The 15,138-nt window shown below is 40.9% G+C and overlaps 1 protein-coding gene and 2 long non-coding RNA genes across 9 annotated transcripts in view; 2 read left to right on the forward strand and 1 right to left on the reverse strand.

Moving 5' to 3' along the window:
* Positions 1-6,341, forward strand: part of Gm51575 — a 39,879-nt gene extending 33,538 nt beyond the window's left edge. Inside the window, exon 3 of the long non-coding RNA XR_003947553.1 lies at positions 4,581-6,341. This is a non-coding gene — a long non-coding RNA (predicted gene, 51575). The remainder of the gene's footprint in view (positions 1-4,580) is intronic.
* Positions 1-15,138, reverse strand: part of Palld (palladin, cytoskeletal associated protein) — a 391,277-nt gene that overhangs the window by 166,975 nt on the left and 209,164 nt on the right. For all 7 annotated transcript variants that reach the window (NM_001293772.2, XM_011242242.3, XM_006509503.3 and 4 more), the window contains 2 exons: positions 8,925-9,044; positions 6,330-6,672 (listed from right to left, as the gene is read on the reverse strand). In NM_001293772.2, coding sequence (NP_001280701.1) covers positions 6,330-6,672; positions 8,925-9,044 — 463 coding nt within the window. The remainder of the gene's footprint in view (positions 1-6,329; positions 6,673-8,924; positions 9,045-15,138) is intronic.
* Gm51576 lies at positions 7,136-14,035 on the forward strand. Its single transcript, XR_003947554.1, has 3 exons — positions 7,136-7,167; positions 7,873-9,193; positions 10,474-14,035. It is a non-coding gene; the product is annotated as a predicted gene, 51576 (long non-coding RNA).

Below are 15,138 nucleotides of genomic sequence, written 5' to 3' on the forward strand. Positions count from 1 at the left end.
TATTTGAGGTTGAATAAATTGTGGTTTTGGGGAGGTGGTGGTTGAGTACTGCTTCTGACAGAGATAGGGCACCTGTGGGCATTTAATACACACTAAGTAAGACTCTGAGCTACCAAATAAGGATTCAGACTCATGGAAATGCACTTACACACTGAAGTCAGCAAGAGACTCTCAGATCTGAGTAGTATGATCCTGTGCTATGAATGTAACACTGCATTAGAGCCAGTATTTTCATGAAAAAATTAGGGGAAAAACCATATCCAAATGTTATTTCTTAGTTAAAAGTTCATACTTCAGGAAGTTTCTTGATTAGGCTTCCCGCCTCAGGGAGGGGTTGTTTCAGAAGAGATCCAACACTAACACTATTAATGTAAAGTTGTCACCACAGGGTATTTATAAAGAGGCTGTATGGCCAGCTGGTCTACCTGGGGCCATTCATCATCTCTGATCCACTTCCTGATCCTGTTGGGTGAGTGTGTGTGTGTGTATGTGTGATTTTATTTCTGCATCTAATGTTTCTGCTCCATTTTCCCTCTAATATTATTCTGAAGGTCCCTTGGGTTTTATGTTTTTCAGTTTTACTGTTACTAAACTGCTCTTTGACTATTCTTTGAAGACAATAAAAGTCACTTAAGTAGAAACCTAAGCTGATACATACTGAATTTTTAAAACCAAAGGTAAAATAATTCACCTTGTAAATGTTGACCCGAGAAGAAAAGTATTTTTGGACTGCACTGAGTTCAAATTCACAGTTATTTCTGTATCAAGTTAAAAGGGTGTGTGTGTGTGTGTGTGTGTGTGTGTGTGTGTGTGTGTGTGTGTGTGTGTGTGTTTTCTTACCAAAATCATCCTGGCAATCACTAGGCTATAGGTCACTCAAAGGTAATGCTCTTACCTCTTTCATCTTTGAGTCCAGAATTTCCCAGTATTTTGTAGGCACTCAAAATATTAGAAAAGAACATGTTCTGGGTTTAGAGTATATCCTTGTGCGTTTAAGCATCTTTTCACTGTGGCCTGATGGCCACAGATTTTAGACAATTTGCAGCACATACTTTTCTCTACATGGCTTTGCTTCCCTTCACTCTCCTTACCCGTCATGTTTTGTTTTGCTTTTGAATCTACCAGGTAAGGCTTATGGTAAGCAGAGTCTGGGAAGCCAATTTTGTTCTATTGTCAAGGGGTGATATAATGAGATCTTGAACCCTAACTAGGAGAGGTTAAAGGATGGAAAAATGTTCAGCTTTTTAAATTATGCCACCCAAGCCACACAGTGAAGTTTGAGCTTTGGTCCAACATAAACAGGCCAGGAAGGGAGTAGCACAGAAGCCTGCAGCCCTTCATCAGAGCCTGTAATCTGATGGGCTGTTAATATGTCATGTAGGAACACCTTGAAACAGCAGTTTGACTGTATCCCGGCCAACTAACACTGTAAGTGTTTGCTAGAGGCTGGACCTGTCTCCTCCTCTTTTCAGATGGCTCATTTTCTCCCCAATGGGTTAAAGCAAGGCATCAATCAAATGAGAACACTGGAAAAATGAAGAAAGGAGTTAAGTAACTGGATGAATTTTTCTACTATGATTCTAGTATGTGAGAAATAAGTTTGCATTTATTCTATGCCCCCTACTTGTGTGTGTGTATGTGTGTGTGTTGTATGTGTTAGTATGGATGTGTCACATGCATGTTTTTGTATATAGAAGTCAAAGGTGTAGGTTAATAGCAGATATTTATCCTTGATTTTTCTTCATATTTCTTTCTGAGACAGGGTCTTTAACTGAACCCAAAGCTCATTATTTAGCTAGACTTTCTGGCCAACGAGTTTCATGGACCACCTGTCTCCATTCCCTGCTCTAATTCTGAGGTTCCAGAAGATTATCACCATAGTTGGTACTTTACATGGGTTCAGGAGGTCTGAACTTAGGCTTGCACACGGATTCTACCCACTGCTCGCTCTATCTATCTATCTATCTATCTATCTATCTATCTATCTATCTATCTATCTATCTATCTATAGATAAGGTCTCTTGTTTAGGTCAAGCCCATGCTGGTCTTGACTAGCAATGTAGCTGAAGAGGACCTTGAATCTCTAATCCTCCTGCCTCTACCTTCTTAGTGCCAGGATCACAGGCACAGGAATTCATGCCCATTTTGATGCTGGTTATAGATAGAAATCAGGGCTTTGTGAATGGTATTGGTATCAGGAACTGGCTTTATGGTTACAGGTCACCTCCAAATCCAGAGATGGCAGTGATGTCACCCATAGGTGACAGAGACCGGTACATGTGTTGCCATGGCAATTGCCATACATTCCCACATTCCCAGCATCCATCTGGTTTACTTCCCACCTTTACCTACGAGCGGTTACATCACAGCCTAAATAAAAGGCAGATTCTCTTGATCTTCACTCTCTTTCCTCCTTTTGTCTCGTTTCCACTTTTTGTCCCCTTCCCCCACAATAAACCTCTTTTGCATGGAACTGTATTGGTTTGGTGTGGTCTGTGCAGACACGAGCTGTGGTTCTATCACAACACATGGCAGCTAAATACTCAACCAAGTGAGTGACTTCTACAGGTCCTCACATGGGACTTTGCTGAATTTTTTCACATCCATTCAGTTATTAACAGATGAAGAGACAAAAAAAAATAGCAGTTAGAGAGATGTTTTATAAAGGAGAACAACTAGTGATGTTTGAAAAATAGAGGTCCTGGAAATATTTACAGAAAAATTAAGTGGAACAAATGAGGTGGCTTTAAAATTGGGAGCTCTTTCTCTCATTTCTTGTTTTCCTCTTGTTTTATTCATTCAAAAATATTTATGAACATCTATTACATAAGACCAAATAAAGGCAGTGAAGGTCCCTACTCTCAGAGGGACATCAAACTACGAAGGCAATAGCAAGTAAATGACTAGCAGAAGCAACTGTGCTGCTTTAGATTGGGTGGCTGGGGAAGGGGATGACATTAAGTTGAGATATGATAGGCAAGAAGAGGCCAGCTTTTTATCACATTCCAAGCGTAGAACATTCCAGGCAAAGGAACAACTTGTACTTCAATGCATGTGTAGGAGTGGAGGGGACCCATAAAGAGCTTCCAAACATAGAAAGCCTGGTACAGTTAAGTTGCTGATAAGGACTGACACTAGTTACTATTTCCCCGTTTCTCTCACACACACACCATCTCTAATTCTTGTATATGCAGCAAAAAACCAATTCTATACTTAAAACAGTTACCGACTATATGAAGACATAAATTTAGTCTTAAAATACTGGCTACCGTACTGTTGTAGTTTCATTTGGTTTCTGGGACAAACATCATGTGCAGAAACAAGTTAGGAGATGAACAGGTTTATTTTAGCTGACAGGCCATAATTCATCACTGAGGGAAGTTAGGACTGGAACTCAAGCAGGAACATGAACCAGAAACGATGGAAAGCTACTTGCTGGCTTCTCAGGCTTATGCTTAGCTAGTTTTCCTTTACACCAAGGACCAGTTGCCCAGGGAAGTATCACCCAAAGCGGGCTAGGCCCTCCTACATCAATTAGCAATCAAGATAATTTCTCACAGACACACTGCTAGGCTGGTCTAATCCAGGCAATGTCTCTCTAAAATTAATCTTAGCTATGTTAAGTTGATGGTTAAGTCCAACTAGGATATGTGCTGTGAAAGAATTTTTACGGTATATCTCTCCCTTGAGACAAGTTTTTCAGAAACAATGGAGTATCTAAAGGTGGGTAGAGATAAAGACAAAATTTTATATTACTGCAAAAGTGGTAAATATAATTACATAAAAGACTGATTCAACCAGAATTCATTTTTACTTCAACACAGGAAATAGTAGTCCTATTTTCATTTTTTGTTTTAGAGACTAGAGAAAGAATAGGAGCAAAGAGAACGGTTGAACTAACATGGAAAAATGTTTTCAATCACTTCATATCAACAGTCACGGACTTTTATGGACATGTGTGTATTTTTGGCACTCCATTGGAAAGTAAGCTTTTTATTTGCTGACCTGCTTGTTTCTGGGTGTAAGCATCATTCTTCATTAACCCCCCACTGCCTTTGATTTCTCATGTTGCTGGCTGTATACGTTTTGATTGTACCTTCTGTCCACAAGGAAGAAGAGGAAGACAGAAGAGGAGGGAAATAGATGGGGCTTGGAAATGGCACACTGTGATTTCTGCATTGATTGGTTGATTTAGGAGTTAAGCTCAGGAACACACATGATTGGCCATTCCTTGATCCTCTGCCATACCTGCTGAGTCTGCTACTCACAAATTTCATACGGATATCAGGCACAACTACACCTTTGAAAGATAATTTTTAAAAAAATACTGAGTCTCTGCAATTTGATGCTACAGGCATTGTTTGTAGAGAAAAGACCCAGTAATAGACTTATTTGGTATGAAGCTAGAATGAAACAAATAGTCACTAAGATGACTTTATGGTCCTTTCTCCATGCTTGCCTCTGAGAAGATACCATTTAAGCAAATTATGTCATCACCTTTGAAACTTGTTCTTGTGCTACTCAACCTTTTAATAACTACAGAATTATTATTTGTGTTTTGTTTTGTTTTGTTTTTGTAGATAAGGCCCCATCATACTGGCGAGCACAGCCATAGAGCTGAAAGCTAAGCTGAAGCACTGCTGAAATGCCTGAGATAAGGAAGGGTGTAAATGCCGGCAAACTAGTCCTCCTGTTTACTCTCCTGTGATTTATACCCAATTTATGAGGACCATTAGAGGAGAAACACTCCACCAGACCAAGAACACAGTCAAGACCTCCTCATTAAACACATCTGCCCTTCCCCAAAGAAGTAAGTGGTCTCTGCTTCAGTAAAGGTACTACAAATACAGAATTAAAATGCAAACATGAAGCAAGTCAGTAGTAGCAATTAATTTTATGGCTGATACTCTAAGACTGTAAATCTCTTTTTATGAATGCCTTTTCTTTTCTTTTCTTTTCTTTTCTTTTCTTTTCTTTTCCTTTCCTTTTCTCTCTCTTTCTCTTTCCCTCTTTCTTTTTTTGTTCTTTCATTCCTTCCTTCCATCTCTCTTCCTTCCTTCCTTCCTTCCTTCTTTTCTTTTCTTTTCTTTTCTTTTTTTTCAAGCTCATTTTATCTTCTCAGTGAGAACACAGGACTTTCATAATGTTATACATAATCCTGGTCAGTATCTCTACCACCTTAAACAGAGGCACCAGAAAAATGCAAAATGAAATGGTGGGTAGCAGTGGGTAGTTTGCTACAATCAACTCCTAAGACTGCCATCAGGTTGATTTTATAAAACTGCCTCCCCGCTTGGTGAGGTATTCTTTGAGTTGGTTTACATCTGGCAGCGGTCCATGAAATCCCTTCGCAAACAATACAGCAATGTGTAAAAGTAAGATGTTGTTCCGGTTCAAGCTTCTAAGCAACTCTAACATTGCTAACAGACCAGCTGATCACAGACCCAAGAGCATTCAGTATTTTCTATTAAGGAAGCAAAGAACTCAGGTGTGAAGAAGCCTTTCTATTCCAAGTCAAAGCCATCAGACATCACAGGGAACCCAGGGGCTTTCCTGTACGGAGCAGTTTCATCTCATGGAAATGTGATCCAGTAGGGAATGTATACATTTCCACCGACCCATCTTAGGGAACAATTAAGACCTGTTCTGCCACGGTAGAGAATCTTTGAGTTCTAGCCCTGTCTCTCTCTCCCACTTTGTAATGGCTGCATTTGTGACAATGCTTGCTGCAATAGTGCCAATGGAAACAGCTCATGCAAGACTTATTACCCTGAGAGAATAATATAATAGAAATAAAACGTGAATGGTGGAAACGTGTGGTTCATGGACTTCCACAGATTGAGGAGGCTGAGGTGTGATGGCCACTCCTCTGCCTGACAAGCCTGTCTCTGCTTTCTGTCTCCTGGCCAGGATAAGCCACTGGGTTCCCATTCTTCCTTTCTACTTTCCTCCTTCTGTTCACATCTGTGCTTCATACTGATTCCTCCAGTTGAAAAGTTTGCCCTTGGTTTAATAGAGGACTCCAAGGAGTTCCCTTCTCCATCCTGCCTGGAGAGCAGTTACACCCTGCTGCAAACTGGGAGGCAGTGCCCCTCACACTTTCACAGCCATAACCAGTCCTGGCTTCCAGCAGAGGACTCTTTACCTTCTTTATTTTAAGCATTCTTTGTAATTTTGAAGGACCAAACTCAGCAGCCAGCTAAGGACAACTTGCCAGCAGAAGGAGAGTTGTACCACACCTTCTGGTCCTGGAGAAAGCTTTTTTCTAAACGGAGAGGAAATTGCACAGGGATATGGAAAGTATTATAAAGCCATGCAGAAATACTCACAGTTTGGGTTTGGCAAGGAGTGGCGGTGGTTCCTTAGTGGGTGAAAGCAGGGCAGTTGGTGTTGGAGGAGATTTATTGCCATAAGCTTTGCCATTAATCAGCCCGTTGACTCCATGGCTGGGATGGACTCCGTTGGTCTCCCTCTCTGCAGTGTTGAATTGCATTTGAAGAGCTGCCATGCTAAATCCTAAATTGGGGCTGTTCACCTGCTGGATTTCAGATGGTTTCTGGGATGCCAGCTCATAGGAGCCTGTCTCCAGGATCGGAGGGGGAGGTGGAAAGTGTTGGAAGTGATCACTGTTGGGTTCTCCTGTTGAGTCGTAACTACAGTTCTCGTTGTTGGCTAAGAAAGGAGGGTGGCAGAGGAAAAATAATAAATTGCTACCCGTTCAACAAAGGTTTTTTTTTTTTTTGAGACAGGGTTTCTCTGTATAGCCCTCGCTGTCCTGAAACTCACTCTGTAGACAAGGCTGGCCTTGAACTCAGAAATTCACCTGCCTCTGCCTCCCAAGTGCTGGGATTAAAGGCATGCGCCACCACCGCCCCAGCTCAACAAATGCTTTTCATACTCATAGACTGTGGTTGTTTGAATATGCTTGGCCCAGGGAGTAGCACTATTAGGAGGTATGGCTTTGCTGAAGTAGGTGTGGCCTTGTTGGAGGAAGTGTGTCACTTTTGGGGGTGGGCTTTCAGCCCTTCCTCATAGCTACTTGGAAGCCAGTCTTCTCCTGTTTGCTTTCAGAACAAGATGTAGAACTCTCTGCTCCTCCAGAGCCATGCCTGCCTGGACGCTGCCATGCTTACCACCATGATGATAATGGACTGAACATCAAAACCAGTAAGGCAACCCCAATTAAATGCTGTCATTTATAAGAGTTGCCTTGGTCATGGTGTCTCTCTATAGCAGTGGAAACCCTATCTAAGACATAGACCCAGTGGGAGTTTCTTGTGTGTCATTAGGGAAGGATGGGGGAGAATTGCCTTGCTTAGACTGGATGCTACTTGCCTCATTCCTGGATTGAGCTCACCTGTAGTAAAACTTCCTACGGATTCTTTAACAAAGTTCCTTAGGAGTTTAAGATATGGTATCATCAAATAATGACATTGCTAATAGTGTCAACTTAAGTACTCTATCCTCTCAGCCCCAGATGAAGAATCCTGTTGGCCATCCTATCCATTCTCATTGAAAGCGCTCAAGGTCTAAAATAGGCTTATGCAGCCATCCCTTCTGAAGCTAGGGGGGAGAAAAGTTCTGAATCTAAGTGAAATTCTTGAAATTCTTGTGAGTGTTTAGAAAATTTTCATGTCAGATAGGAAATTATGTCGTCTCAATTATAACTTAGTAGAGAACAGATTTTAAAAGGTTGCTTTCTCTAGAGGGGACATATCTTGAAGTCATACCCTTTCTGAATCATTTTATGAGAGCCCAGCAGACCTTCTAAGTATGCCAAGAAATGCTTATTGAGGTAGGCAGAAAACCAAAAAAATTATTGATAGTGTTTGTCATATAGGAGACTGACATGAAAAAAAATTTCGATTCCAGGTTTTGCCACTCAAACTGACAGAGTCTAGCTTTTGTACTTATTGCTTGGGGTCTGCTGTGATCATTTGATGGAACACTCTCCAAGCCAACTGGAAATTAATATGCTGGGATACTGCCTGCTATGTAACTCCAGTGACTGCCCTTACAGTGTTCATTGATATCCACCACTTCCCAGTAAGGTGAACCCTTCCCTACTTATCTTAATGAACAGGCCTTTATAATCCCCAAGATTGTCTTGATTGTGCCTCTGCTGCCACCTAGCCCCCAATCTCTTGCTGTTCTAGTCATCCAGGCAGTGGAATAGCCACCCACTCTCCCTGATACCTACTGTGTGTTTTACTGTGTGCTAGGCTTGGTCAAAGGGCTCAGTTTTAAATCTCTGTAAGAGTCACTTGAAAGGTGAGGCAGCTACTGCTAGCTGCAGAGCAGAACACTGTCACAGAAAAACACAAATAAAAGTACAGATCTATTTTATTTCTTCTTTTTGTCTTCCCTGGTGGATTTGTTTTTGAGTTTGGATGTCCCTGTGTTCTGTTCTTTTATCTTTCATATCAGAGTTGTTCATTGCTCACATTAATATACTACTGTGATGAAATTTGCTTTCTAAGATCTTCCCCTGTTTCTCGCATTTCACTAGTTTGCATTCCTCTCTTACAAGTTAAAATCCTGGTTTATGCAGTGACACATTTGGACAGGTTTTTGTAGGTTCTCTGTACTTCTGAGGACCATGACTACACCTCTGACTTAGAGGTGACCTTCTGAGGCAAGAGATCTTAGCTTAGCATGAAGGTGATTTTTTTTTTTTAAATTGGCCCCATGAGCTAGTGAGTGTTAGTTACCTTGTGTGTCACCTCCACCTCCAATAGTCGCCCTCCCCCCACCCCCTAAAGCCCTTTGTTTACAGATGAGACACCTGATTGTTAAGGTAACTCTTGGAGTGGTCATGAACATTCCTGAGGGTTGGGCCCTGTTCCTAGGACAGTGGATGCCTGTCTTAGGAAACTACTCAAACGCCAGGGAGGAGGGCCCAGGTGTGTTTGATTCCCACATACCGGAGGTTATAACAAGCTGTGCAGTGCTGGTCACTGAGCCGTAGTCATTTGTGGCTGAGCAGGTAAAGATGCCTGCATCTTCAGGGAAACTCTCAGCAATGACAAGGGTGCAGATCTCCTCTGGAAGCAAAGAGACCAAGACAATCTGTCAGAGGGAAACTGAGAAGTCATGTGATGTCAGCCCAACCTCCTCCAGCTACCCTCTTAAAGCAGCTCTCAGGCTTGTATAAGGCTTCTTCTTTCAACTTAACCATCATCAACAAAGAGAAGTAAGTTTGCCTCCAAACATATTTTATCTTTCAAACACTGGGGGGGGGGGGGGGGTGTCTTAACTATGGTCAAAGTGATACCTCACAAGAATTCTTTTTCTTTACTAAAAGAATCATTTATATATAAAAACATAAGCAGTAAGGACAAAGATAAACCAGGTACAGCAAGAGATAAAAAGTGGCCTCTCCTTTTATAATCTAAGTCTCTCCATAGCCCAGCACCCCTTAATCTTTCTTCAGAAGCAAACACAAAGAACTTATTTATTTAATTCGACAAGATAATTACAGCTTCAAAAGACATACATAAATATGATCACCGTACGTAGTTTGAGGTACCATTATTTTTATCTTAGTATTCAATCAGATGTCTGTCTAAGTTAGGATTTCTATTGCTACAATGAAACACCATGACCAAAAAGCAAGTTGTGGAGGAAAGGGTTTATTCAGCTTACACTTTCACATTGCTGTTCATAATTGAAGGAAGTCAGGACAGGAACTCGACAGGGCAGGATCCTGGAGGCAGGAGCTGATGCAGAGGCCATGGAGGGCTGCTGCTTACTGGGCTGATTATCCTAGCTTGCTCAGCCTGCTTCCTTATAGAACCAAGGACCACCAGTCCAAGGGCTGGGCCCTCCTCCATTGATCACTAATTGAGAAAATGCCTTACAACTGGATCTCATGGAGGTATTTCCTCAACTGAGTATCCTTCCTCTTTGATGACACTAGCCTGTGTCAAGTTGACACAAAAACATTCCCGTACAATGTCAAAATGGGGTGTGCCAAGCTAGATTCATTCTATAACACAAACTGAATCAATGACAAAGCTTAATTAATACAAAGTTAAAAGCACTGAATGTTCTTCTAGGGGTCCTGAGTTCAATTCCCAGCACCCACATGGCAGTTCACAGTATAATGGGATCCAATGCCCTCTTCCTGTGTGCAGATGAACGTGCAGTCAAAGCACCCATATATATTAAATACATAAGTCTTAAAAAAGACAAAGCACAGAATTGATATTATTTGGTTAAATGTAAAGAAATATGACAGGACAAACTTCACAAGTTTCTACTGATAAGGTCTTTTAACAAGCCAAACTCATCCTCCAGAAGACAAGGGACATGGGAAGCTTATGCTCAGAGTGGATGCAGTTGCAAAAATGCAAGTGAGAAAGTTCTGGAAGGATTAGCTGTGCAGTGGTGAACGAGAACAGCATACTGTGTATTTAAAACTTAAGAAAGCATATTTTCTGTCATAAACTTTTCTTTTCTTTTTTGTTCCAGCAAAGAAGATTAAAAGAGCAGAGTAATGAATGTTTCTTATGTATGTATCCATTGAAATGCCAAGTTAGGCAAAGATTTGAGATATTCCCAAAATATAAAGAAATTCATGTAACAAGATGTCGCTTGGGTAGTGTCCATCTTTGTTGAAGAATGAGAACACATGAGCTATAGTTCTAGCAAGAGGGAAGAAGATAGATTAAAGGCTCCAACAGCCTGACTAATGAGAGGGTCTAAGATACTAAGAAAGACTTCTGAGAGAAAGCCTGCAACCCCATCCAACGTACAGAGCCTAGACATTCCGAATCCACCCATCTATTTGCTGAGTGTGTTAAGGAGTGCACTGCTTAATATTCTATTGCTGCAGGTGTGAGATAACAATCCAGGATTTCTAGCCGCAAGTTACCTGGTATTTTTAAGGGGATGGGATTTGTTGATGTGGAAACAAGAACTCGAATTAGAAATTCGCCAGATGGCTCCCAAAGCCAAAGTTTACAGGCCTAATGCCCACCTGCCACAAGGGTGTGTCCACATGCCAGGAGGGTGTGCCTAGTCTTCCATTTCTGTTTCCTTCAAAGTCAGTGCAGGAAGTGGGTAGATTTATGAGAAAATTCCAGTTTACTGAATGTAAATATCTCTTTAAATATAAGGTGGAATTAGGAAACGAATTAAATTTTGGGGGGCAATTCAAAAATTAGAACACTTTGACGTTTATATTTTTCAGACTTCTGGAGGGATCAAAATGCAGATTGACTATGTAATATCTTTTCAGTCTGATCAGATATTAGATATTATATAATTACTCTATTACCATAAGGCAAAGTATTTTTGTTCCCCTCATTTGGTTCTTAGTAGCATTATAGTCCTTCCAACTCAATCTATAATGATGAAGCTAAATGAGGTTTTCTGAATTATCTTCCTTTTTTTCCTTTTTAAGACTTCTGCATATTTAAAAATTGTGAATTTATATTTTGGGTACATCTGAGCGCTCACTGCTTGGGAGCTGTGAGCAGAAGGATCAGGAGTTCAAAGCTAGTCTCGAGCTTTTCAACCTTAACACAGATTAGATGAGACCTGGTCTCAAAAACAAAATCAATCAGTCAAACAAAGAAGCCTCCCCAGATCAGCCCCACCACTTCATTTTCCACCTCAGGAAAAGAAAAATAGGTTTTGGATAGATGGCACACATACATGATAAAAAATTTATACAAATACACAGTATAGAACTTAAGAGGTACAAATGGGTGTTTATCTTTCTACCTCTTAAATAATTGTGTTGAAACTTTCATGAGGTTTTACCTTAAATTTAAGACAGAGTCTTAAACGTACACATTTTAGCTTATATCTGTACATTTTCGCTTATGACAGGACATATAGAAACATAGTAAAGGGATAATTATTTTGATACACAGACTATTTTCACTATGTGCAAAAAGTACAGTAACCTCACAAGAACTCAATGATAGTTATTTCAATGAGAAGATGGCTTGAGTTCTTCAGTCAATAATGAAATGATGGCCTCATGAGAATTCCATGAGTCAAACAATGAAAAATATATGCTATTGAAAAATCACAACCTGAGTTTTTAAAATTTTTTTCCCAATGATATGAAAACATCTTTTGGGACAATATAGCATAATAACACAGAATTGTGTTGCAGAAGCAGGCTTGAGGGTGGCAACATTGGCTCTCATCTCACTCCTGAGGCTGGCAAGCATCCTTTGAGAAACCCTGCAAGGTCTCATCAGTAAGTCACGGGAGTTATGGTTTTGTTTTTGTCTTTTACATTTTATGATCAAAACAGTTCTTTAAAAGACAAACTTGGAATACCCAGTGTGAATGCAGGCATAAATGGACAGCATGCTGCAGAGCTTTCTCTAGTTCTTAATGCTTACCTAAGAGGATAGCAAAGAACATAGACAGGCAAGTACTCAGCAAATTAATAACAAAACTAATGTAATAACAGATCAAAAAGTCAATCATCTTCCCACACCCCATCTCCATTAATTGATAAATAAAAATTGTATACATGTAAAATTAAAAAAAAAAAAGAGGATAGCAAAGCTCTCCGAGTTAAATGTTAGCAGGATTTTGCTTCTGGTTGCTGTAGCACTAACAATAGCAAAAGGCAAAAGATGCTCAGAATTTAAACTTGGGCTCCACACTAATTCCACAACACATTTCAACAATGTGTGTCTTTAACATCACCTTACAGGAGCAGGCAGCTGGGCAGGAATAGGCAGCCCCACCTTCCTGTCTCTGCAATAGAAAACATCCCCTATCTCAAGCTGCACTGTGGGAACATGGCAAACACTATGAATGAAGAGTGCCAAGCTATGACTGTAATTTACATTTAAGCCATTTTTGCATTTCAAAATTGGCTAATCTACTTACAGAGGAGAAGAAAAATCTAGAGGCTAGGAAAATAAATTTGGCTCTTGATAGATGCCCAGGATCTTCATCATTATTTAAATGGAGTAAGTTGAAAACTAGAATGCCTGAGCCCTTGATTAGACTGATGATTCTCTGTTGTTGTTGAGGGATTTTATTTAGGAGGCTGGCTGCAGAGGATCCTTTGCTTTTGAATGTTGATTCCTCTATGGCAGTGGTTCCCAGGCCTGTCTGAGAGGAATCACCTGCAGTGATTGCTAAGTTTGCTGATTTCTCAGTCCTTTTCTTCACTCACCCAGAGTCTGACTAAGCAGGTCTGGGATAGAGCCAAGATTTTTTTTTAAGTATGCTTTTTGTCTTTAGAAACGTTCTAACAAGTGAATTTCAAAACATTTATTAGAATGAACAGGAGATACAGTTTATGTCCAACCTGCACATACAAACTACACACACACACACACACAGAGATATATGTGTGTGTATGTATATATACACATATACTCATGCACTCATATGTATAAGCAAGAGCACACAGACATAGTGGCGACAAATGTCACAGAAAACATGAAACTTAGTGTTAAAATTTTGATTATAGGGCTGGAGAGATGGCTCAGTGGTTAAGAGCACTGGCTGTTCTTCTAGAGGTTCTGAGTTCAATTCTCAGAAACCACATGGTGGCTCATAACCATCTATCTATAATGGAATCTGATGCCCTCTTCTGTTGTCTGAAGACATCAACAGTGTACAGTAGATAGATAGATAGATAGATAGATAGATAGATAGATAGATAGATAGATAGAAAGAAAGATAGATAGATAGATAGATAGATAGATAGATAGATAGATCTTTTAAAAAATGGTAGTTGCAAAGGAAGGTTGGAGATTTAACTCCATGGTAGAACACTTGCCCAGCAGGAACAAGTGTCTGGCTTTGATCCCTCCCACACCCTGCCCCGTATGGAAAAATAAAAAATGGCCACCACTTTGATGACTCATTTTGAACCACCATTGGAACAGCAGTCAAAAAGCTATGTCTCCTGAGGCTGGCAAGATGGCTGAGGGTAGAGGTGGCAGGTGCAAGCCTGATGGTACACATTCAGTCCTTGGAGGCCAATTGGAGGGAAGAGAAAACCAACTCTTCAAGTGTTCTCTGAGGTCCACAGGTGTGGCCTCACTGCCCCAAATAAGTCATGAAATGTGAACATAGTAAATCAGTACTGTTCCATAGCCCTGAGCCCGGCTCCCAGGTTACTGGGAGCCGGGCTCAGGGAATGTTCGAGAATATTAGGGAAGGGCTTGAGATGTGGGTTTCAAAGACACTGACACATTTAAAGGACATACTTATTTGATTACGAATGTTCACTGAATAGAAGGAAAAGGACAGAAGGACAGCAGCCTGGGAGGTCACCTTGTAAGTTCTGACAGTGTTGTGCAGTCCTGGCTTTCCAGTTGAAGTGGGTAGAGAGTGTGGTAACAAGTCAAGCTGGAGCCTCCACATCTGCATGATTAGTCACTGTGCATGGGAGAGACAACAGGAATGGCACAAGAGACCTGCAGGGGTTGTTTGTCTTTGTTTTTAATGGAATACATGCAGCTACAGATGAGTTAAATGTGGACATAAGAGGAGGAGAGTAAATAAAAGCTAGAATATTTGCTCTCTAAAAGGTGTTAGACAGACGGGTCCAAAGCTCTCGTTCCTTCATGTCTGATCTCAAGAATATGGCTAATTAGTCTCTCAGCTTAACTTCTCCAAGCAGGCTCCTGGGCTGGCACCAGGTGCTGCTCACTGCTGGAGGACAAAGCCTCTACAGTTGGCCTGTTGGTTTTCCACATTAACCACATAGGGAGCGTGGTGCAAAGGGAGGTAATGAAAGATTTAAGTCTGGAAACAAGAGTTTCTCCATGCTTAAGAGTCTAATTAGCGTTGCTCCCAATATCCTGAGAGACAATGGTTCTCAAATGCACAAGGAGATACCTTGGCTCAGTTATGCTGGCATCACAGGGAATAAACAGTGTTGTGGGGTTTTTTGTTTGTTTGTTTGTTTGTTTGTTTGTTTTTAAATTTCCTGGAAAACATCCTCAGGCAGTGGCTGCCTCTGGGTTATAGGCTTCCAGCAGCATTGAGTGTGTGTGTGTGTGTGTGTGTGTGTGTGTGTGTGTGCATGTGAGTGTGCAGAAAGGGACATCAGGTCTCCAGCTCTGTCCCCACCCTCTGCCTGGTTCCCTTGAGACAGAGTTTCTTGGAGCTAACTTGGCAGTTTGTTCAGTGAATACAGAT

Source organism: Mus musculus, chromosome 8, assembly GCF_000001635.26.
Source record: "Mus musculus strain C57BL/6J chromosome 8, GRCm38.p6 C57BL/6J".
NCBI lineage: Eukaryota > Metazoa > Chordata > Mammalia > Rodentia > Muridae > Mus > Mus musculus.